This window comes from Elephas maximus, chromosome 8 (assembly GCF_024166365.1).
Source record: "Elephas maximus indicus isolate mEleMax1 chromosome 8, mEleMax1 primary haplotype, whole genome shotgun sequence".
NCBI classification, from domain to species: domain Eukaryota; kingdom Metazoa; phylum Chordata; class Mammalia; order Proboscidea; family Elephantidae; genus Elephas; species Elephas maximus.
The window spans coordinates 95,365,366-95,383,229 of record NC_064826.1 but is presented as its reverse complement, the minus strand read 5'-3'; the positions used below and the strand labels follow the sequence as shown (position 1 = coordinate 95,383,229).

Genomic DNA, 17,864 nt, shown 5'->3' with positions numbered 1-17,864 from the left:
ACAAAAAGAGCTAATACAACTGTGTCCCTGAAAACTCACAGAGACAAGCACTGTATTATGGAGTAAAAAGAGAGAAAATGAAAGATGAGTCTTCAGTATATACTCCAAAAACCCGTTGCTGTCCAGTCGATTCCAATTCATAGCGATCCTATAAGACAGAGTAGAATTGCCCCATAGGGTTTCCAAGGAGCTCCTGGTGGATTTGAACTGCCGACCTTTTGGTTAGCAGCCGCAGCTCTTAACCACTACACATACTCCCAGAGCACTTGAAAACTCAGATCTGTTTAGAAATCTCCCTCACGGGGTCCCCCTCAGGACAGGTCTCTGTTCTTGACCTCACCCAAATGCCCTGTCATTACTATCAAACAAAACACAGAATGCTGAACCTGCTGGTCTGTTGTTCATTCCAGATTAATTTGAAGAAGTTTATCTTCTTACATTCAAAAAAATGTATTTGTTTTGGGTTATTTCTTCCCCTTGGTAGATGAGGATAATTAGAGGAAAGGGTGTTGATAAGGGCAACAGCAGGACAAGTGAGTCCAGGTTAAGGTGACATCACTTAGTAGGTCCGATGGGGAAGTAACACAACTGGGAAAGAAGGTTACCCACTAAGGCAGCAGAAAGTTCTCTTCTCTTCTAGGAATAATGAGGAAACAAACCAAAAAGTATCTGCACATATCCTTAACACATTGTTTCCATCGCCTGGTATTCAGCTGACCCCTCTGTTGAGGCAGCCTTGCCAAACACTGAAAGATGAAGATGATAAAGAAGTGGTTTAAAAAGTAAAGAATGGGCTAAGTGAAATAAGTCAGACACAAAAGGACAAACATTGCACAATCCCACTTATATAAAATATCTACAATAGTCAAGTCTGGCAAGTGCTTAAACAGCACCTATCATACTTCTGTTATTGAGAAATAACACACTGATGTTATTGTACAGCGCCTGGCACTTTTCATGCTAAACACTTTGAATACATCTTCCCATTTAGTCCTAATGACACGATTATTGTTCTCATTTTCCAGATGAGGGCACTGGGGTGGAGAGAGGTTACCAGGTCTCCGCCTGCACAAGAACACCCTGTACTGAGTGGCCATCCTGGATTCTGCCCTGGCAGTGTGACTGGAGTCCACTCCCAGACCACCACACTCGTATTGTCCCCTGTGTGCCCCCGCTCTGCTACGCACTGTTAGAACCAGTTGCCGTGGAGTTGGCTCTGACTCCTGGCGACCCCGTGTGTGTAAGAGTAGAACTGTGCTCCATAGACTTTTCAATGGCTGATTTTTTGGAAACAGATCACCAGGACTGTCTTCCTAGGCACCTGTGGGTGGACTCAAATCACCAACCTTTTGGTTAGCAGGCGAGCGCTTCACTGTTTGTGCCACAAAGAGACTCTAATATATACTAAGCCATGTCAAAGTGCAACTTGCCCTCAAGGAGCTAACAATCGACTTAACATACGAGGCAACGAAAGGGAAAGAACCTCTGTACGCTACCGAAACTTAAAGGGGAGAGTGAGGAGTGTGAGCTGAGGGACCTTGAGGACAGGAAGCTTCTGGATAAGTCGGGAGGGAAGACCTGGGCTAGACTAGGAGCAGTGTGTTCTAGAGAAAGCTTGTATCCTGGAGAGCAGTGGGGAGTAAGGTCGGAACAAGGATCCTTTAGAGACGTCTCAAAGACATGCAGAGAACTTAGATTTAATTTGGAAGGAAAGAAAAAATTTAATAGGGACCAAAATGATAAAATTCAGGCTTAAAGACTCCGATGGCAGAGGTGGGAGGGCCAGTGTGGAGTCTGGAAAAACTGAGCATTGAAACTTCTTGACAAAATATGTTTGTGTGCACATGTACAAATGGGCACAGGCATCTTGTTTTCATCTCCTCTGTGACATTTTATCAACTCGCCTTAGAAAATAAACCAAGTAGGCAGATGCTCTCCATACTTTCATCCCTCCACTAGGAGAGTTCCCTTATTCCGACCACCCTCCAACACACACACACACACACACACACACACACACACACCAGCTTCCCTCCCAGTACCCATTTGCACCCCAACCAGGAGCTGAGTAAAGAGAAAGGTGAGAGACAGACAAATGAAAATGCCTGAAGAGAAGGTCGCCAAAACAAGATGTAAATCACCTTTGCACCGCTCACAACAGGCTCCCCTCTGCTTGATGGCCAGGGCGCAGTCTCGTGATAGCACTGGACACTTTTCTCTCTTACAGGTCACTTCCTTATTCTAGGCAAAAGGAGACAAGAGACATTTGAAAATAAACTCCAGACAGAATCCCCACACATGGCGGAGGTACCTTCCCTCTTCCTATTTTCTCTTCATCTTGGCAACACTGTGATAGCAAATAGGATTTTGCTCTCCCGAGCGAAGAAATACCTGGGAATACAGGACTTTTAGAGATTAACGGGGGGGAGAGGGGGCTGCCAGTTCCCTTCTTTAAAATCCAACTTAACCTAGATAACTGAATGCCGAGGGAGCCGCTTTCTCCCACTCTGTTCTAAGGTTTCTTTTTAGTACACACTATAGAAATGATAATATTTGTGCAAATCATATTTCTACCCATTGGGCTACCTGGGCCAGGACTGCATTGTGAGAACAAAAATATTTGCACACGGCTGTCCAACAATCCTTACTAGTAAAGTGCATTAAAATGCAGCATTCTAAAGTTCCAACTCAAATAATGACAAAGTTGAGTATTGAATGGGCTCAGTAAGAGAAAAAATAATATTCCACACGCCAAGCAGAGACACAGTCGTCAGTGTTTTATAGCCGTGGGACAGCTGTGTTATATTAGCACTTATGCTAATGAAAGTGTGGTGAACATTTGCATCTTGGGTTTTATCCTGAAAGGTTAGCTGTTAAAATGTCTTAGGGAAGATGCAAACACGATGTATGTTCCTGTTTGTACACAGACTGCACACTCATGAACCAAAAAATGTCACAAAGCTTCAATAGGATTTGAATTTTAACAAGTGCCTACTATACTCTGGGTGCTGTGGCTTTCCCTAAGAGATAAACAGTATCATTACCCCCTTTTTACAAACAAGAAAACTGCTGCTCAGAGAAAGTTTGCCACTTTCCCTAGATTGCACAGCTGCATAGCAGTAGAGGTGGAATTCTAGGAGAAATCACAAGTGTGCACATAGCCAAAGCCCTACCACGGGTTAAGGCTGCTGCAACCACCTTCATGGACTGATCTGAAGGCAGGGTGGAGGGGAGGGACTTGCTCACCTTGAGATGACCCTACTTACTCCCCTTCTAGAATATATACGAGAGAAATCCTAGCTCAGGAATGACAGTGACCTTGGGAAGACTCACAAGAGTGCCCAGGGCACTTCAGTGCCACAAGACTAAAGCAGATCTTGCCTTTTCTGATATAGAACAAAGGAGGAGGTATGTGGGGGAGATGGGGAGGTTGGGGGTCCAAGCCAAGACACACACCAAAGTCCAGTCCCAAGGCAGTTACAAGACAAAACATTATCACCTTCTGTGCTGCATTCAAATTTGCTAGGAGTTCCAGAGCCCTCCAAGATGTTCCCAGGGTGTAATTCTAAAACAAATCCAAATTGTCAGCCCTCTTCTAAATGATCAGAACCTCCGAGAGTCCCAGAACACCACTCCTTCCAACTTAGCAGTCATGAGGCCATAGGAGAGTTGGGCTTGCCTTCCCAACAGGTCTTTCTAGAGCAGTCTTATTATTTCATTGCCTTAATGGCTTTTGAAGAAAGCAGTGGCAATTCAGTGGTGGCATTCTCACCTTCCATGTGGAAGACCTAGGTTCCATTCCCAGCCTATGCACTTCAAACACAGCAGCCACCACCCATCTGTCAGTGCAGGCTTGCATGACAGACTAGGAAGAAAGACCTAGAGATCTACTTCTGAAAATCAGCCAGTGGAAACCCTATCACAACTGATCACGGGGATGGGGCAGAGCCAGGCAGTCTTTTGTTCCCTTGTACATGAGGTTGCCAAGAGTCAGGGGCCAACCTAATGGCAACTAATAACAACTATGGCTTTGGGAGACCAACTGAGGCGTGGGAATAATAAGCCATCGCTTCCCAATCTTTTCCACTGAATGACACATGTAGAACATGGTAATCTGTATAAGGAACCTTGAGCCAAATGTGGTGCCAGGCCGATGAGGCCACCATAGGACCTGCCCAGCTACCTAGAGAGAGGGCATGCATCCTCGACCACCTGTACCCCACCTCACAGCGTTGTTGTTGCTGATGTTTTGCTTATCGGTACATGATTGGAGGGCGTCTTTGAACTAAAGTCATCCAGGCCCTTTTTTTATTCCCCTCGTTTTTGGTTTTGTTGTTGGTGTTAGCTGCCATCAAGTCAGTTCCAGTTCATGGTGACCCCAGGTACAACACAACCAAGCATTGCCTGGTCCTGTGCCATCTTCACGGTCATTGATATGCTCGAGTCCATTGTTGCAGCCACTGTGTATTTTGAATGCCTTCCAGCCTAGGGGGCTCATCTTCCAACACTATATCAGACAATATTCTCTTGTGATCCATAGGGTTTTCATTGCCCAATTTTCGGAAGTAGGCTGCCAGGCCTTTCTTCGCAGTCTGTCTTAGTCTAGAAGCTGTACTGAAACCTGTCCACCATGGGTAACCCTGCTGGTATTTGAAATACCAGTGGCATTGCTTCCAGCTTCACAGCAACAGGCAAGGCCCCTTAGTGTGGCTAACAGACAGAGAGGTGGTAATTTTGCTGTCTCTTATCTAGTAAATGCCCTTGCAGGGCTAACCTCGTTTTGTCTCCCTCTGAGCTGCAAAGGAGCACCCCTTGGGGAGCTCTTCACAAAGACTGGCCAGTCTCCACCCCTTGAAGCTCTGATCTGATTGGCCAGGCCTGGGTGTTTTTTCAAGCTCCCCAGGTAATTCCAAAGTGCAGCCAGGGTTGAGAACCAGTGCTATAGGGAAAGTATCTCGTCCCCAGTGAGACTGAGATGGGTTCAGGACTTTGTCCACAGTCCCTAAGCAAGCAGCAGATCTAGAATCTGAACCCTTGTGTTCTGGCTCCCAGCCCTCCAAAACTCCTTCCCTCACCCTCTCTTCTTCATAATGTGGTGTCATCCAGGCTAACTAGAAAGCCATGGCCCTTAGATGTATTTTTATAATTTTTCTTAAATTACAAACATAGTTACGGTCACAACTCAAATTAAAGAGGTAATTTTAAAAAAATTAAAAGTGGCCTCTCACCGCCACCAAAGCAACCAAGAATAACCATCTTGGCACAAGTTATTCTGCTTCTCTTGTTGGCACAAACGGTTTGCACTCGGCTATTAACCTGCAAGTTGGCAGTTTGAACTCACCCAGCAGCACCATGAAAAAAGGCCTATTAATCTACTTCTGTAAAGATTACAGCCAAGAAAATCCTATGGAGCAGCTGTACTCTATAACACATGGGGTCATCATGAGTCAGAAATTGACTCAGTGACAACGGGGTTTTTTTTTTTATTCTTATATTTTGGTTATATATGCTGCTTCGCACCATTACCAGTGACTTAGTTTTGCAAAATGCATCTCCTACAAGCCATGTGTTGATACTCACTTCCCTTACCCTAGGACATCTGTGAAGTGAACTCACTTCACAAGTTGAGCGTCTGTTAACAGGCTCTACGTATTCAGCAGACCTGGCAGGGCCTCAGGGAAGGCCCCTTCCCAGGAGCAACTCTCAGACCCAGGGAGTGAGTGTAAGGCAAATGTGGGGATCTGTTAAATACAAAGACACACACTCTCTTAAACATAGGAACTCTTTGCTAAATTAGAAATCTGGGAGCCAGTCAAAATCCATAACAAGATCCCAAGATTCATAATAAATAGCTTGTAATTACAGTCCAGCACAAAAGTTATTCCAACCAGCTGGTTTGTAGATTCACATCTGGGATTTTTTTTGCGCACACACACACGGAACAAACCTAAACTTTAGCTGTAGGTTTAGTGGGTTTTTTATTTTTTTCCTCCCTTCTGATTACTCTTGGAGCTTTTTATATTCGTTGGTGCAGAACTGCCATTTCTGATCATTTCACTGGTGTCTATTTGGCATGGATATGGAGTACATGCTTTTAGGATCCCAGGCCCTTGAACAAAAGAAATAGAAATTAAAAAAAATGACTGGTAAGAGGCGAATCCTCCATCTCCTTAATTGAGTCCAGCAGCTACAGAGTAAATTTAAACACAGGTTAATTAAGACCACTCACTTCACTTTCCCTTATTTAGCTCTCATCTTCAAGCCAGTGGCTCTGGTGAGAAGTTTTGTGCACACAGCCATGCTCGGTCGGCTGGAGGTCACTTATTCCCCACGCACCCAGTGTCATCTGCCGTGACTCAAGGCCATAGCCCGTTCGACTCACTTTTCACTCAAGAAATATTTTCTGATACTGGCTCACACATACTGAATACTTTATACGGACCAGACTCTTGCTAAGAATTTTATATGTATTATTTCCCCCCAAACACCACATCATCCGCATTCTACAGATGAGGAGCCAAAGCTGAGAAATCTGCAGACCTGGAATACAAATCTCTGTTTGTATTCTGGCTCCAAAGCCTTCCACTTAAATGCCGCACTTTGCTACTTCCAGTACATTCAGACTACAGACAGCAGAGCAACTTCGCTGCCACGGGGTGACCAGGGCAGACAGGGGCCTTCCTGGTGGCTCCACACATGTGAAATGAGCCCCCAAACAGGAGCAGAATAACTCCAAGGGAGCTGCGTCATCACCAATCTTGTCAAACTGGGAAGCTCTACAAACATCGGTTATTTTCTGAAAACAAGGGAAGCTGTATCATGGTGATCTGGACAGGGCTCTGAGAAACAGACTGGCATCCTCAGGCAAATCTTCCCCAAGATTCCAGCTTGGATTTGAGTCTCTCCAGATCTAAGCAACAGAAATGGTGGCAAAAATGTATTCAGGGAAAATTTAAGATCATTCTAGAGAATCAAGCTAGCCCGTGAATGAAGGTGATAAATTTCACCGTCTCCCTGCGCTTTTTCCCTGCGCTATCAGTTTCCAGGTCAGCCAGCCAGTGTGTTACCTGTTGTCAAAGGTGTCTGTCGGCATGGCTGCCTCCTTTCCGAAAGAAAGAAAGGCAGCAGACTCTCTAATATTAACCCAAAATATCAAAACCGAAAACATAGTCTCAGGAGGCTATATTAAACGAAGTGCCAGCATGCAAAAATACAAGAGGGGGCAAAGGGAGTAAAAAGAAAAAAAAAAAAAAACCTACAAGGCTGGCAACAAAACTCTCTAAGGATACAAGCCAAACCACAGCTCCGGCCACAGCCAAGTTCAAACAGGATTCTGGGCAGCTAGCTTGCGGTGTTGAGGACCCGCCACTAGATGGAAGCACAGAGTTCCCTGGTCTTAGGAATTGCAGCCTTGCAGCCCGCTAAAGCCTCTCCAGCATTTTTTAGCGTCTAGGGTTTGTGGGTAGGTTTTTAGTGTGAAGGGAAATTATTCTGATGGGAAGACAGCATATCGCCATTGTGAAATTTTCCTGTTTCTCTTCCTCATCCACAAAAAAAAATGCTTTTCAGATGCTTTTTTCTATTTCAAGCCAATGTCCTGAAGATATTTTTTTTTTTTCAAAGAATCTTCCGGGACCAATCCTATTATTGAATATGGAAAGTATTACCTGATCTTTCATTTATATTTAAAAAAATAATAAAAATATGAAGATAAAAAAACAGCAGCTAATATGATGAGGGTCGTTAGGGAGAAATGGGAGCCGGCAGATGCTGCACACTCAGATTATGAAACACCCTCACAAACCTCTTGATACACGAATGCAACAAAAATATCTGCCTGCTTCAGCCTTCGTGTGATTAGCCATACGGGGAAGGTGGTGGGTCACACGACTGTCTTCCCCTAGAAGATGTCACATTTTCCCTCAATCCCTACCTTACAGGAAAGCAAAGTCTGCCTTGAAGCAAACAGCTCGCATCTGGTGAATCAGCAAATTCAAAGTGCCAGAGCCTTTCTCAGAAAATCAAGAAGTCTGTGAAGCTGTAGCATTTTTCTGCTCAAATACACATCACTGAATATGGCAATGATACACGCTGGCCAGGTAGAGTCATTCAAAGGGATAAAGAGGCAGAGGTGATTTTCTTTCCTAAGTCAGAAATATCCGGGCCACTCCCCCTCCCACACATATCCACATACACCCTTCTGTCCTTTCAGCACTGGAGTCTCATTTGGAGAGGGGGCTTGTAGATTTTGCAGTTTTCGAGAACATCTCACTAAAATGTAAATATCCATGGAGTAGACCCACATTAATCCCAAATAGGCTCCTGCCTTCCTTATCAGGTACCATCAGGGGATGGGTGCCCAGCACAGAGATTTGATCACAAGAAAAAGAGCTTAGAGCTAGAGGTTCTGGAGCAGCAAAACCAAAGGCTTGGCACATGTGTCATTATACTTAGAGTCATGCTTGAGAGAAAGAAACCACCCGACAAGGTTCCTGTTCTCCAGAAACTGACAATCTATTGAGGCTATTAGACATCAGGTGGAGTCCCTGGATGGTGCAAAGGGCTAAGGCGCCCGGCTGCTAACCAAAAGCTTGGAGGTTCAAGTCCACCCAGAGGCACCCTAAAGGAAAGGCTGGCAACCTGCTTCTCCAAGATCAGCCTTTGAAAACCTTGTGGAGCACGGTTCCACTCTTGACAGGGATGGGTCATCGTGAGTCCAAATCGACTCTACGGCAAAGGGAAGACATCAGGCTCAGGCAGATCACACAAACTCTACAGTGTAACAGGGTACCGAGTGAGAGGTACAGAAGAGAATTTTACCCTTCCGCCAAAGCCATCAAAGTCGGTGAACATGAATAGGACATTCTGACCCTTAATCAAATTATTATAAGAGAACTTATTTGAAGCACACACTCAGTAGTGTTTCACATGGACAGTCTCAAAATTGCTCACATAGGAATTTGTTTTTAGGAATACAGATGTCTTGTTTCAAGTTTCCTAGGTTTCTAGCTCCTATAAAGATCAGGGAGCAAGAGGAAGCCAATCCAGCATCAGTCAGTATATTCTCATCGGAATTTCCAGCCACCCCATGCACGAAATCAAAGAGGACAACTTTTCCTTGAAGTGCCCCATTGTTCCCCAATTTCAACCCCAAAAGAGCCAAAGGGAACTTTATGGTACCTTTGAACACAGGTCACAATTTCTCCTAGGCAATATTATACAACTTCTCATAAACAGAAGAATAATACCTCATGTTTACATAGCACTTTGCTTCTAAAGAGCTCCGCAGACATTATTTCATTAATCCTCCCAGGTTTCTTAAGATTTGTAGACGGAGGAATGGAGCACAATGAAGTTAAGTGTCTCAGGTCCCACCAAGGGTGGACTTGGGAACAGAACCTCGTTCCCAGGCCTGGATTAAGGGACCAGCCAGGAAGGTTAGTTGCTAAAGTGCAGCATTAAAATTTATAGGTGTATCATGTTAGAATTAGTTAGCTCCTACACGACTGTTGGGATTTTAGGAACAGATTGGTATGAAGTTGAGCTAGTCCGTGAATTTTCCAGAGAGACAGGCCACCTGGGTTAGACCGATGAAGTTTCCTACCATGTTGCCTGCCCTGTTATAAGTTAATCCATGAATGGTGCCCTAGAGGGGATGGGCCAGGATGTAGGCAAACTTCGAAACATTAAGGTTCCTGAATGTAGAGATGTAGGCAAAAGCTGGAAAAAAAAAAGTGTGTTGGAAACATCCAAAAACCCAAAAAGGTCCCTGAATGGTGCAAATGGTTAAGCATTTGACTACTAACTGAAAGGTTGGCAGTTCAAACCCACCCAGAGGTACCTCAGAAGAAAGGTCAGGCAATCTACTTCCAAAAGGTCACAGCCTTAAAAACCCCGTAGAGCTCCTTTCTTCTCTGCACACATGGGGTCATCATCAGTCAGAGCAACCGGTTTGGTTTTCTGGCTTAAAGACCCAAAGAAGGACAGTTCCTTTGCTTCTGAGAGGTTCTGATAATTAGAAATATAAAATAAAATGATTCCTTCTCTGGAGTGTGCAGTCATGGAAATTCCTTTGCAAATGATTCTGAACACTCAGGCAAGGGACAGTATAATCTTGCACTTGTCCCAGCCTGTCTCCTTGGGACAAAATCTGCCCTTAGTCTCTTAGAAAATAATCATGGGAGCAAATGGAGGTAGCTCAGTGGTTGCCAATGGCAGTATTAAACTTGATTGATGATTTATTATTTTAATTAAGCTTCTACTCTCTTGTCCTATGTTACTGATAGCACAATTGACGCAGAAAGAACCAAGAGAAAATAATAAAAGGCAATTTGGTTTGCCTCAAAGCCTAGCGTACAAGCACGAGGCTCTGGGCCACATCTCTGAGCTGAATGGAACCTGAAAAAAAATGGAGGGAAAAAAAAAAGACAACTAACAAAACCATTTCTAAGGTGTGGAAAGTGGGGTTGACCCAAATTCCCCAGCTGAGAAATGGGTTCTCAGGGCCACGTCTCTACCCCCGTCGAGTGAGTTCAGTACAAGAGGTGGGAGCGTCAGTTACAGCCTTTGCAAGATGTTCATCCTGCTTTTAATATAAATTAGCACTTCTAGATCTTTCTATGTCTGCAAACTCTGCCACCTTTGCAAATCCCTTCCCCAGCCAAGGCCACAAACAGAGCTGATTCCATCTCTAACCAAACAACAAAATGGCATATAGTTTTCCAGGCAGACTGCTAAACTATCAAGAATAATAATCAGCCAGTTTCCGTCATGTGGACTCCAACTAGTGTGCCTGAGTAGAACTGTGCTCCACAGGGTTTTCAAAGGCTGATTTTTGGAACTAGATCTCCAGCCCTTTCTTTCGAGTCACCTCTGGGTAGGTTTGACCCTCCAACCCTTCAGTTAGCAGCCAAGCAAGTTACCCATTTGTACCACCCAGGGACTCCAATAGCACCTGACATTTACAGAAAATTTACTATGTGCCAGACTCTGGTGAGCACTTTTTTGTGTATTATATCATTTAACCCTCACAACAAGCCAGGGGAAGGCACTGTGGTTTATCCTCATTCTGTAGATAAGAAAACTGAGGCACCAAACCAAACGGTTTGCCCAGGTTCACAAAGCTAGCCAAGGCAGAAACTCAAGACCAGGGATTTCTGCTATCAAAGCCCACCATTTAATCACTATGCTATACAGCTTGGCTTGGTCACTTCGACGAGCCATCTCTTTCTTGTAACTAAGAATTTAAGTGTTTGCCTTTATTGAGCACTTCCCATTTTCAGACTACTCTAAACCTTGGTGAGAAGTACAGTTTTATTTTTAACACACAAGTAAAAATAGTGCCTTTTAGGAAAGATACATTAAGTCACTGACTTAAAAACTTAAAACAAGTCTCAATCTCTGAGTGCCCAGTCACTTGCAAGACCAAACAGAAGCTGGGCCCAAACTGGCCAAGTCCCCTCATTTCTCCCTTGATTTGAGCAGGAGGGCATACACTTTGGAAGGCTCACAGAGGCCCACGGCAGTAATTTTAGAGACGTAGTGTTAAAATATCTTGCAAGAGCATCACACAATTCATGGCGCTACCTCTGGAAGTGTTGTTATTATTATTTTTTTCCCTCCTGTCTAGGCTCAGCAAGCCTGTTCCCCACCCCTCACCCCCCCACCCCACCGCCCCCAGAGCTGGGCCCTGGCAAACTGGGCCTCCTCTGGCCCAGCTCACAGTGCAAACTCTGAACAAAGCTGCCCTTGAAGCGCGACCATGTAAAAGACTTTATGAAGCCCACTGGGGCCCCCCGATTATTTTGCAACAAGTCATATCCCATGAAGAAATTCACTTCTCTGCAACACAAAACAGAGAGAGATTAAAGAAAAAGGCAGGGGGGGTGGAGAAAAGAAGTAAGACCCCCTGCTGTTCTGTCTGGCCAGAATCGTGTATTTTAGTACCCGTATCCTCTACAAAGACGATGTTCTGATGATATATTGCCCTAATACATCACTAAATGACAGTGCTCTCTTGATACTGTACCTTGAAAATATGACACGTGCCAACAGACTCAATGGGGGATTAATAAGGAGGCCCTTTTTATATTTAAGTTACCTGACATGTCAATTTTTTTTAATGAGCTTTCAGTTGTTGGAGGGATTGTTTTGGGCCCTATTCTGGTTAAGGGTTTAGGTCTGGCTTTTTTTCTTTTTTTTTTTTTTTTTTGGCCTTTTCAAGGAACTCTCAGAACAAAGAAACACAAGCCATTAGAATGTCCCTGCATTTCAAGTACAACTCTGATTTAAAACAGGGCAGTGTCAAACAGCTCCTCATTCTGTTTAATCATATTTTGAAATAGAACCAAAACATTAGAGATGGCAGAACACAAAAGAAATAACGACCAAATAAAAGTAGTAGCCCAAAGAAAGTAGCACTGCCTGGTTTTTATTATACTGTACATCGTATAAGCAAGGGGTCTGCCGGCAACCCCACACTAACTGAAAGTGGGGTGAACACGACCTAGCCAGAGATGTAGTGCAGTGGACCTTGTCACAGATGCCACTTTGCTGCCACCCTTGGGCACCCAGGAGCAGACTGGGTGACCAGAAGGTAGGTCTGTGTCCCCTTTTGCCTGGGGACAGAAACCAAGTATGTAAACTGAGAGGAATAAATATTGGTCACTTTCCCTTTGAGTCATTGAGTGGTGCAAATGTTACTGTGGTGTTGCTAACCCAAAGGTTGGAGGTTCAAGTACACCCAGAGGTGCCTCAGAAGAAAGGCCTGGCAATCTACTTTCAAAAAATTAGCCATCGAAAATCCTATGGAGCACAGTTCTACTCTGACACACAGATGGCTACCATGAGTCGGAGTCCACTCAACGGCTATATTTTTTTTTGTTGTTATTCTTTACTTATTTTGCCCAAATTTTCAGTTCTACCTTTCTCTCATCCTCAGCTGAAAGGGTCTCAAACAGCTAGGATGGAGTCTGTGTTGAAGAAGAAATTTCCACGTGATCCCTGACTAGAAAAGAAGGTGTGCAGCAGGAGTGAGGTAGAACAGAGCTCTGCAGGTAATGTGGCTTCAGGTACAAGTAGCCAGCACCTCTCCCGACACCTCTGATGATTTTACAGCACCGGGCACCCTTCAGTACATGACAAATAATGAATCAGCTTCTTTCTGTGACCAAAAAAAAAAAAAACCCAAAAAACGGTGAGATGAAATTCTACAAAAATTTAAGTCTTTCTGGTGAGTTCTTCTGACCTAACAAGAAGATGAGGGACCACATTCTGGGGGTTCAACTCCAGTCACCAGCAGGGATGGAAAACTCAGCATTAGCGGGGCTTTCCAACCCTGGTAGACAGCTCAGTATCTGCTGGAGAGGGTGAGTGTAGGGATTCAGGGGTTAAAAGAAAATAAAATTAGAGTAACTTCCATAGGAAAGCTCACATCCTGATGTTAAGAGAGAATTAAAAAAAAAAAAAAGTTGCTGTCAGGTCATCTCTGACTCACGGTAACCCCGTGTATGTCAGAGTGGAAATGCGCTCTGTAGAGATTTCAGGGGCTGATTTTTTGGAACTAGATCTCCATGGCTTTCTTCCAAGGAGCCTCTGGGTGAACTCATACTGTCAACCTTTTGTTTGCAGTCAAACGTATTAACCCTTTGCAACACCCAAAAACCAAACCAAAAACCCGTTGTCATCAAGTCAATTCTGACTCGCAGTAGAACTGCTCCATAGGATTTCCAAGGGAGCAGCTGGTGGATTTGAACTGTCGACTTTTTGGTTAGCAGCTGAGCTGTTAACCACAGTTTAGTTGATTCTGACTCATGGCAGCCCCATGTGTCGGAGCAGAACTGTGCTCCATAGGGTTTTCAATGGTGGATTTTTTGGAAGTAGATCACCAGGCTTTTCTTCCGCAGCACCTCTGGCTGAGTTCAAACTGCCAACCTTTCGTTTAGTAGACAAGTGCTTAATCATTTAGGCCACCAAGGGACTCCTTGCACTACCCGAGGACTTCTTAAGGAAGGATACCTGGGGATATTTATTGTGATAGTCCCTTTCCTGGCTGTCACAACATAAGAAGCTTGGCTCTCCCTCCATAAAAGGAAGCTGAAAATTTTGTGGACACTTTTAATTATGTGCATGAAGGACTCTCCACCAAAGAGGAAAGAACACATCCCAAACATGGAAACCAAATGTCTTAGATACCATTCATTTCCTGTCTGGGCCACTGGTGGAGGCAAAAACACTTCTCCACATGACCAGTCTAGAGGCTAGTGTCCTCATCACCAGCATGCGTCTCCATCCTGGGTCAAGCACTGCAGTAAACACACCAGGTCCTCAGACACCTCTCATTCCTGCAAGTCAGCAACAAGCCAGTGAGCAGATGACTTGAAGATTCTTCACGGGTTACCCCCTGAAAGCCCGCGCACTGCTGGGAGTTACAAAAATGCCTGCTCCTGACAAGTAAAGGAGCTGACATCACAGGGAACAGGCAGGGCAGAGGAACTGCTAGCATCTGTCATTTTGACAAAGTAACTTTCTGGTCACCAGTGAGATACTTTTAAAGGCATCTGCACAATTGACCCTGACCGCTGGCAATCACAAAGCCTTTCAAAGGTACCCCTGGGACGGAAGGCCTGACCGGCTTTCGAGCCGGTTTCTGCCACCTGCCTGCAGATGAAGGATAATGGTCAGGGCCCTGTGAGGCAGGATCAGGGCTGGAAAGAGCTATGCCCCCGGGCTCTATCCACATGGTACTGACTGCACAGGGTGTCCCTTTAACCTGAGTAACACCAGGTAGGGGAGCTAGGGGGGCAGGAGCGCTCCACTGGCTGGAAGTTCACAGAACTAAAAAGTGCCTCAGACAGTTCCCTGTATGAAGCAGTTCTGTACTCCAGGGCCAGTCTGACTCACTCACCAGGGCCATTAGCAGCCCGTTCTCTTCACCAAGGCTTTCCCAGGGGCCACATGCAGATGTCGGAAAGAACTGGAGAAGCCACAGATTTATTTCATAGGCTTAGAATGTAATTTTCATCCACTAGCTTCCATTTTCAAACTCATTAAACAATCAACAAAGGCCAGTTATACATTTAGCCCACATGTGAGATTAAGGCGCTACAAAGAAAGGAAAGTAGCCAGCTATCCATAAAACATGATTAACATAAACTTGTTGCTAAACAGATTCATAACATGTCTCCCATTTAAAAAAAAAAAAAAGATCTACCATAATTATTACCTTAAAAATTAGTTTAAAGCAGATTTCACCTAAAGCGGATTCTCAGAGGCTTCAACATCTGAAGTAAGACGGAAGTATCAACAGAAAACAAATGACCTTCAGAAAACGTGACATTCAGGCTAAGAACTTCTGCATGTTAAACCTTTGCACTGCAGAATTCAGATGTATCTGACTAAAAATTCATGAATCTGTTGAACAAATATTTTTGAGCCCCTGCTATGAACCAGGCCCTGTGCCAGGTACATCTTCTGCCCTTTAAGAGCTTACAATCCAGGAGGGATCGCAGCCAGAGCATAAACACAGCAAAAGCACCTCACATGTTGCAATATGAGTGGCACAAGGTTATGCTCAAGGTCATGGAAGGGAAAGGTCAATTTCAACCCAATTCCACTGCCACAGACCCCCTGAGATCATCCAAATCATCTTGGCTCTTTAGACACTACGTGGGTTGAAAGTGGATTGAATGAACCTAAAAAAAATGTATTGCAAGATTATCTCACTGAGACAGAATTTGACCTAAATAAGTCAGCATCTTGGGACTTGACAACCCACAAAAGGAATCTCTTTTGAAGATGATATTCCAATGTGCAACTTCTTAGTGCTACAGCGTTGCTCAGGGTGGTGCATTGTAGAACAGTTTGTTTTTGTCATGGTTTGAATTATGTTCCCCCAAAAAATGTGTGTATCAATTTGGCTGGGCCATGATTCCTGGTACTGTCTGATTTTCCTATATGTTGTAAATCCTGCCTCAATGATGTTAATGAGGAAGGATGAGTGGCAGTAGGGTTAGTGAGGCAGGACTCCATCTACAAGATTAGATTGTGTCTTGAGGCAATCTCATGAGATATAAAAGAAAGAAGCAAGCAGAGAGAGGGGGGACCTCAGACCACTGAGAAAGCAGGGCCGGGAGCAGAGTGTGTCCTTTGGACCAACGGTCCCTGTGCACAGAAGCTCCTAGTGTGGGGGAAGATTGATGAGAATGCCAACAGAGAGAGAAAGCCTTCCCCTGGAGCTGACACCCTGACTTTGGACTTTTAGCCTACTTTCCTGTGAGAAAATGAACTTTTCTTTGTTAAAGCCATCCACCTGTGGTATTTCTGTTACAGCAGCACTAGATGACTAAGACAGCTTTCATATATCATTGGAAAACAGGGGATTCTTATTTTCTGCCATTTTTCCTTGCTCTATGAAATTATTATATTTAACGCATTTTGCTAGTCTTTCATCCATGATATGTTTTACTCCTTGCCATGGAGTCGATTCCAACTCATAGTGACCCTATAGGACAGAGCGGAACTGCCCCATAGGGTTTCCGAGGAGCAACTGGTGGATTCAAAACTGCCAACCTTTTGGTTAGCAGCCAAGCTCTTAACCACTGCAACACCAGGGCTCCAAAAAAGTGAAGTAGAACTGCACTCCACAGTGTTTTCAAAGCTGTGACATTTTGGAAACAGACCTCCAGCCTTTCTTCTGAGGTGCCTCTGAGTGAATTTGAACAGTTAACCTTTCAGTTAGTAACTGAGCAGTTAACCGTTTGAGCCACCCACGGATTCATGATACGTTTTAGGTAAGGTATAAAATACCAACATACTGGATTTTAACTTACATTTCTACACCAGTAATTATCATGCTACCAATTAACTATGAGCACTAAGATCTATTTTTAAAAACAGTTTTCCATAGGGAATAATTTTATTTTATAGTTGTTAATGTTTTGTTGTTGTTGTTGATGACTATATTATTGTTCGTTGAAGATGACTTTTTCTCTTTTCGCCGGTGTATTTCTATCATTTTCCCACCTTCGAACAGGATATGCAAGGTAATGCAAGCTATGGCCAAAGCAGGTTATCATTGCAGTAAAAGCAGAATTTAGAGTAGAAAGGGAAATTCATAATGTATTTTTTGGGAGGAGGTTTTGTTATATCATCAAGTTATTGAATCAAAAAATTAAACACAAACCACATGTACTCATTCATCCAACAGATACGCACCGAATGAGCCAAGCACCATCCCAAGCCCTGGGGGTACAGCACAAACAAGAGAGTCCACGTCCCCACACAGATGACATTCCAGAAGGGAAGACTTCTGGTGAACATATATATGTATGATACAATGGACACTGATGACCGCTATGGAGAAAATAAAGCAGGACGAGGGATGAGAATGACAAGGGGTAAGTGGCAGTACCATTAGGGAAGGTGGTAAGAAAAAGACCCTCTAATGAGGAAGCATTTGCTCAGAGACTTCAGTGAAGAAATGAGTATATATAAATACACTGAACAAGTGTGTTCCAGGTATAGGAACGAGCAAAGGCAAAAGTCCTGGCCAAGAGGGTATTTGGTGTCCTGCAGGGGTAGCAAGGAGCTGAGGAGTGTGACTGGAACAGAGTGAGAAGGGAAGATGCACTGGGAGGTGTGGCCAGAGACACTGTCAGGTGCCAGGTCACACAGGTAGACTGTGGCTATACTTCAGATTTTATTCTGAGGTGAGACGCCATCAGAGGGGTTTGCACAAATAAGTAAAACCATTCGATGTATGCTTTTAAACGGTCATTTTGGTTGATAATATATTGTCCCAATGCAAAAGTGGTAATGGAGGTAGTTAGAAATTATCAGATATATTTTCAAGTTTCTGCTGTCAT

General features: G+C 44.1%; 1 protein-coding gene across 4 annotated transcripts in view; it reads right to left on the bottom strand.

Annotated features, from left to right (window-relative positions):
• BMPER (BMP binding endothelial regulator) overlaps positions 1-17,864 on the bottom strand; it is a 284,126-nt gene that overhangs the window by 245,224 nt on the left and 21,038 nt on the right. For all 4 annotated transcript variants that reach the window (XM_049894529.1, XM_049894532.1, XM_049894530.1 and 1 more), the window contains exon 3: positions 2,142-2,241. In XM_049894529.1, coding sequence (XP_049750486.1) covers positions 2,142-2,241 — 100 coding nt within the window. The remainder of the gene's footprint in view (positions 1-2,141; positions 2,242-17,864) is intronic.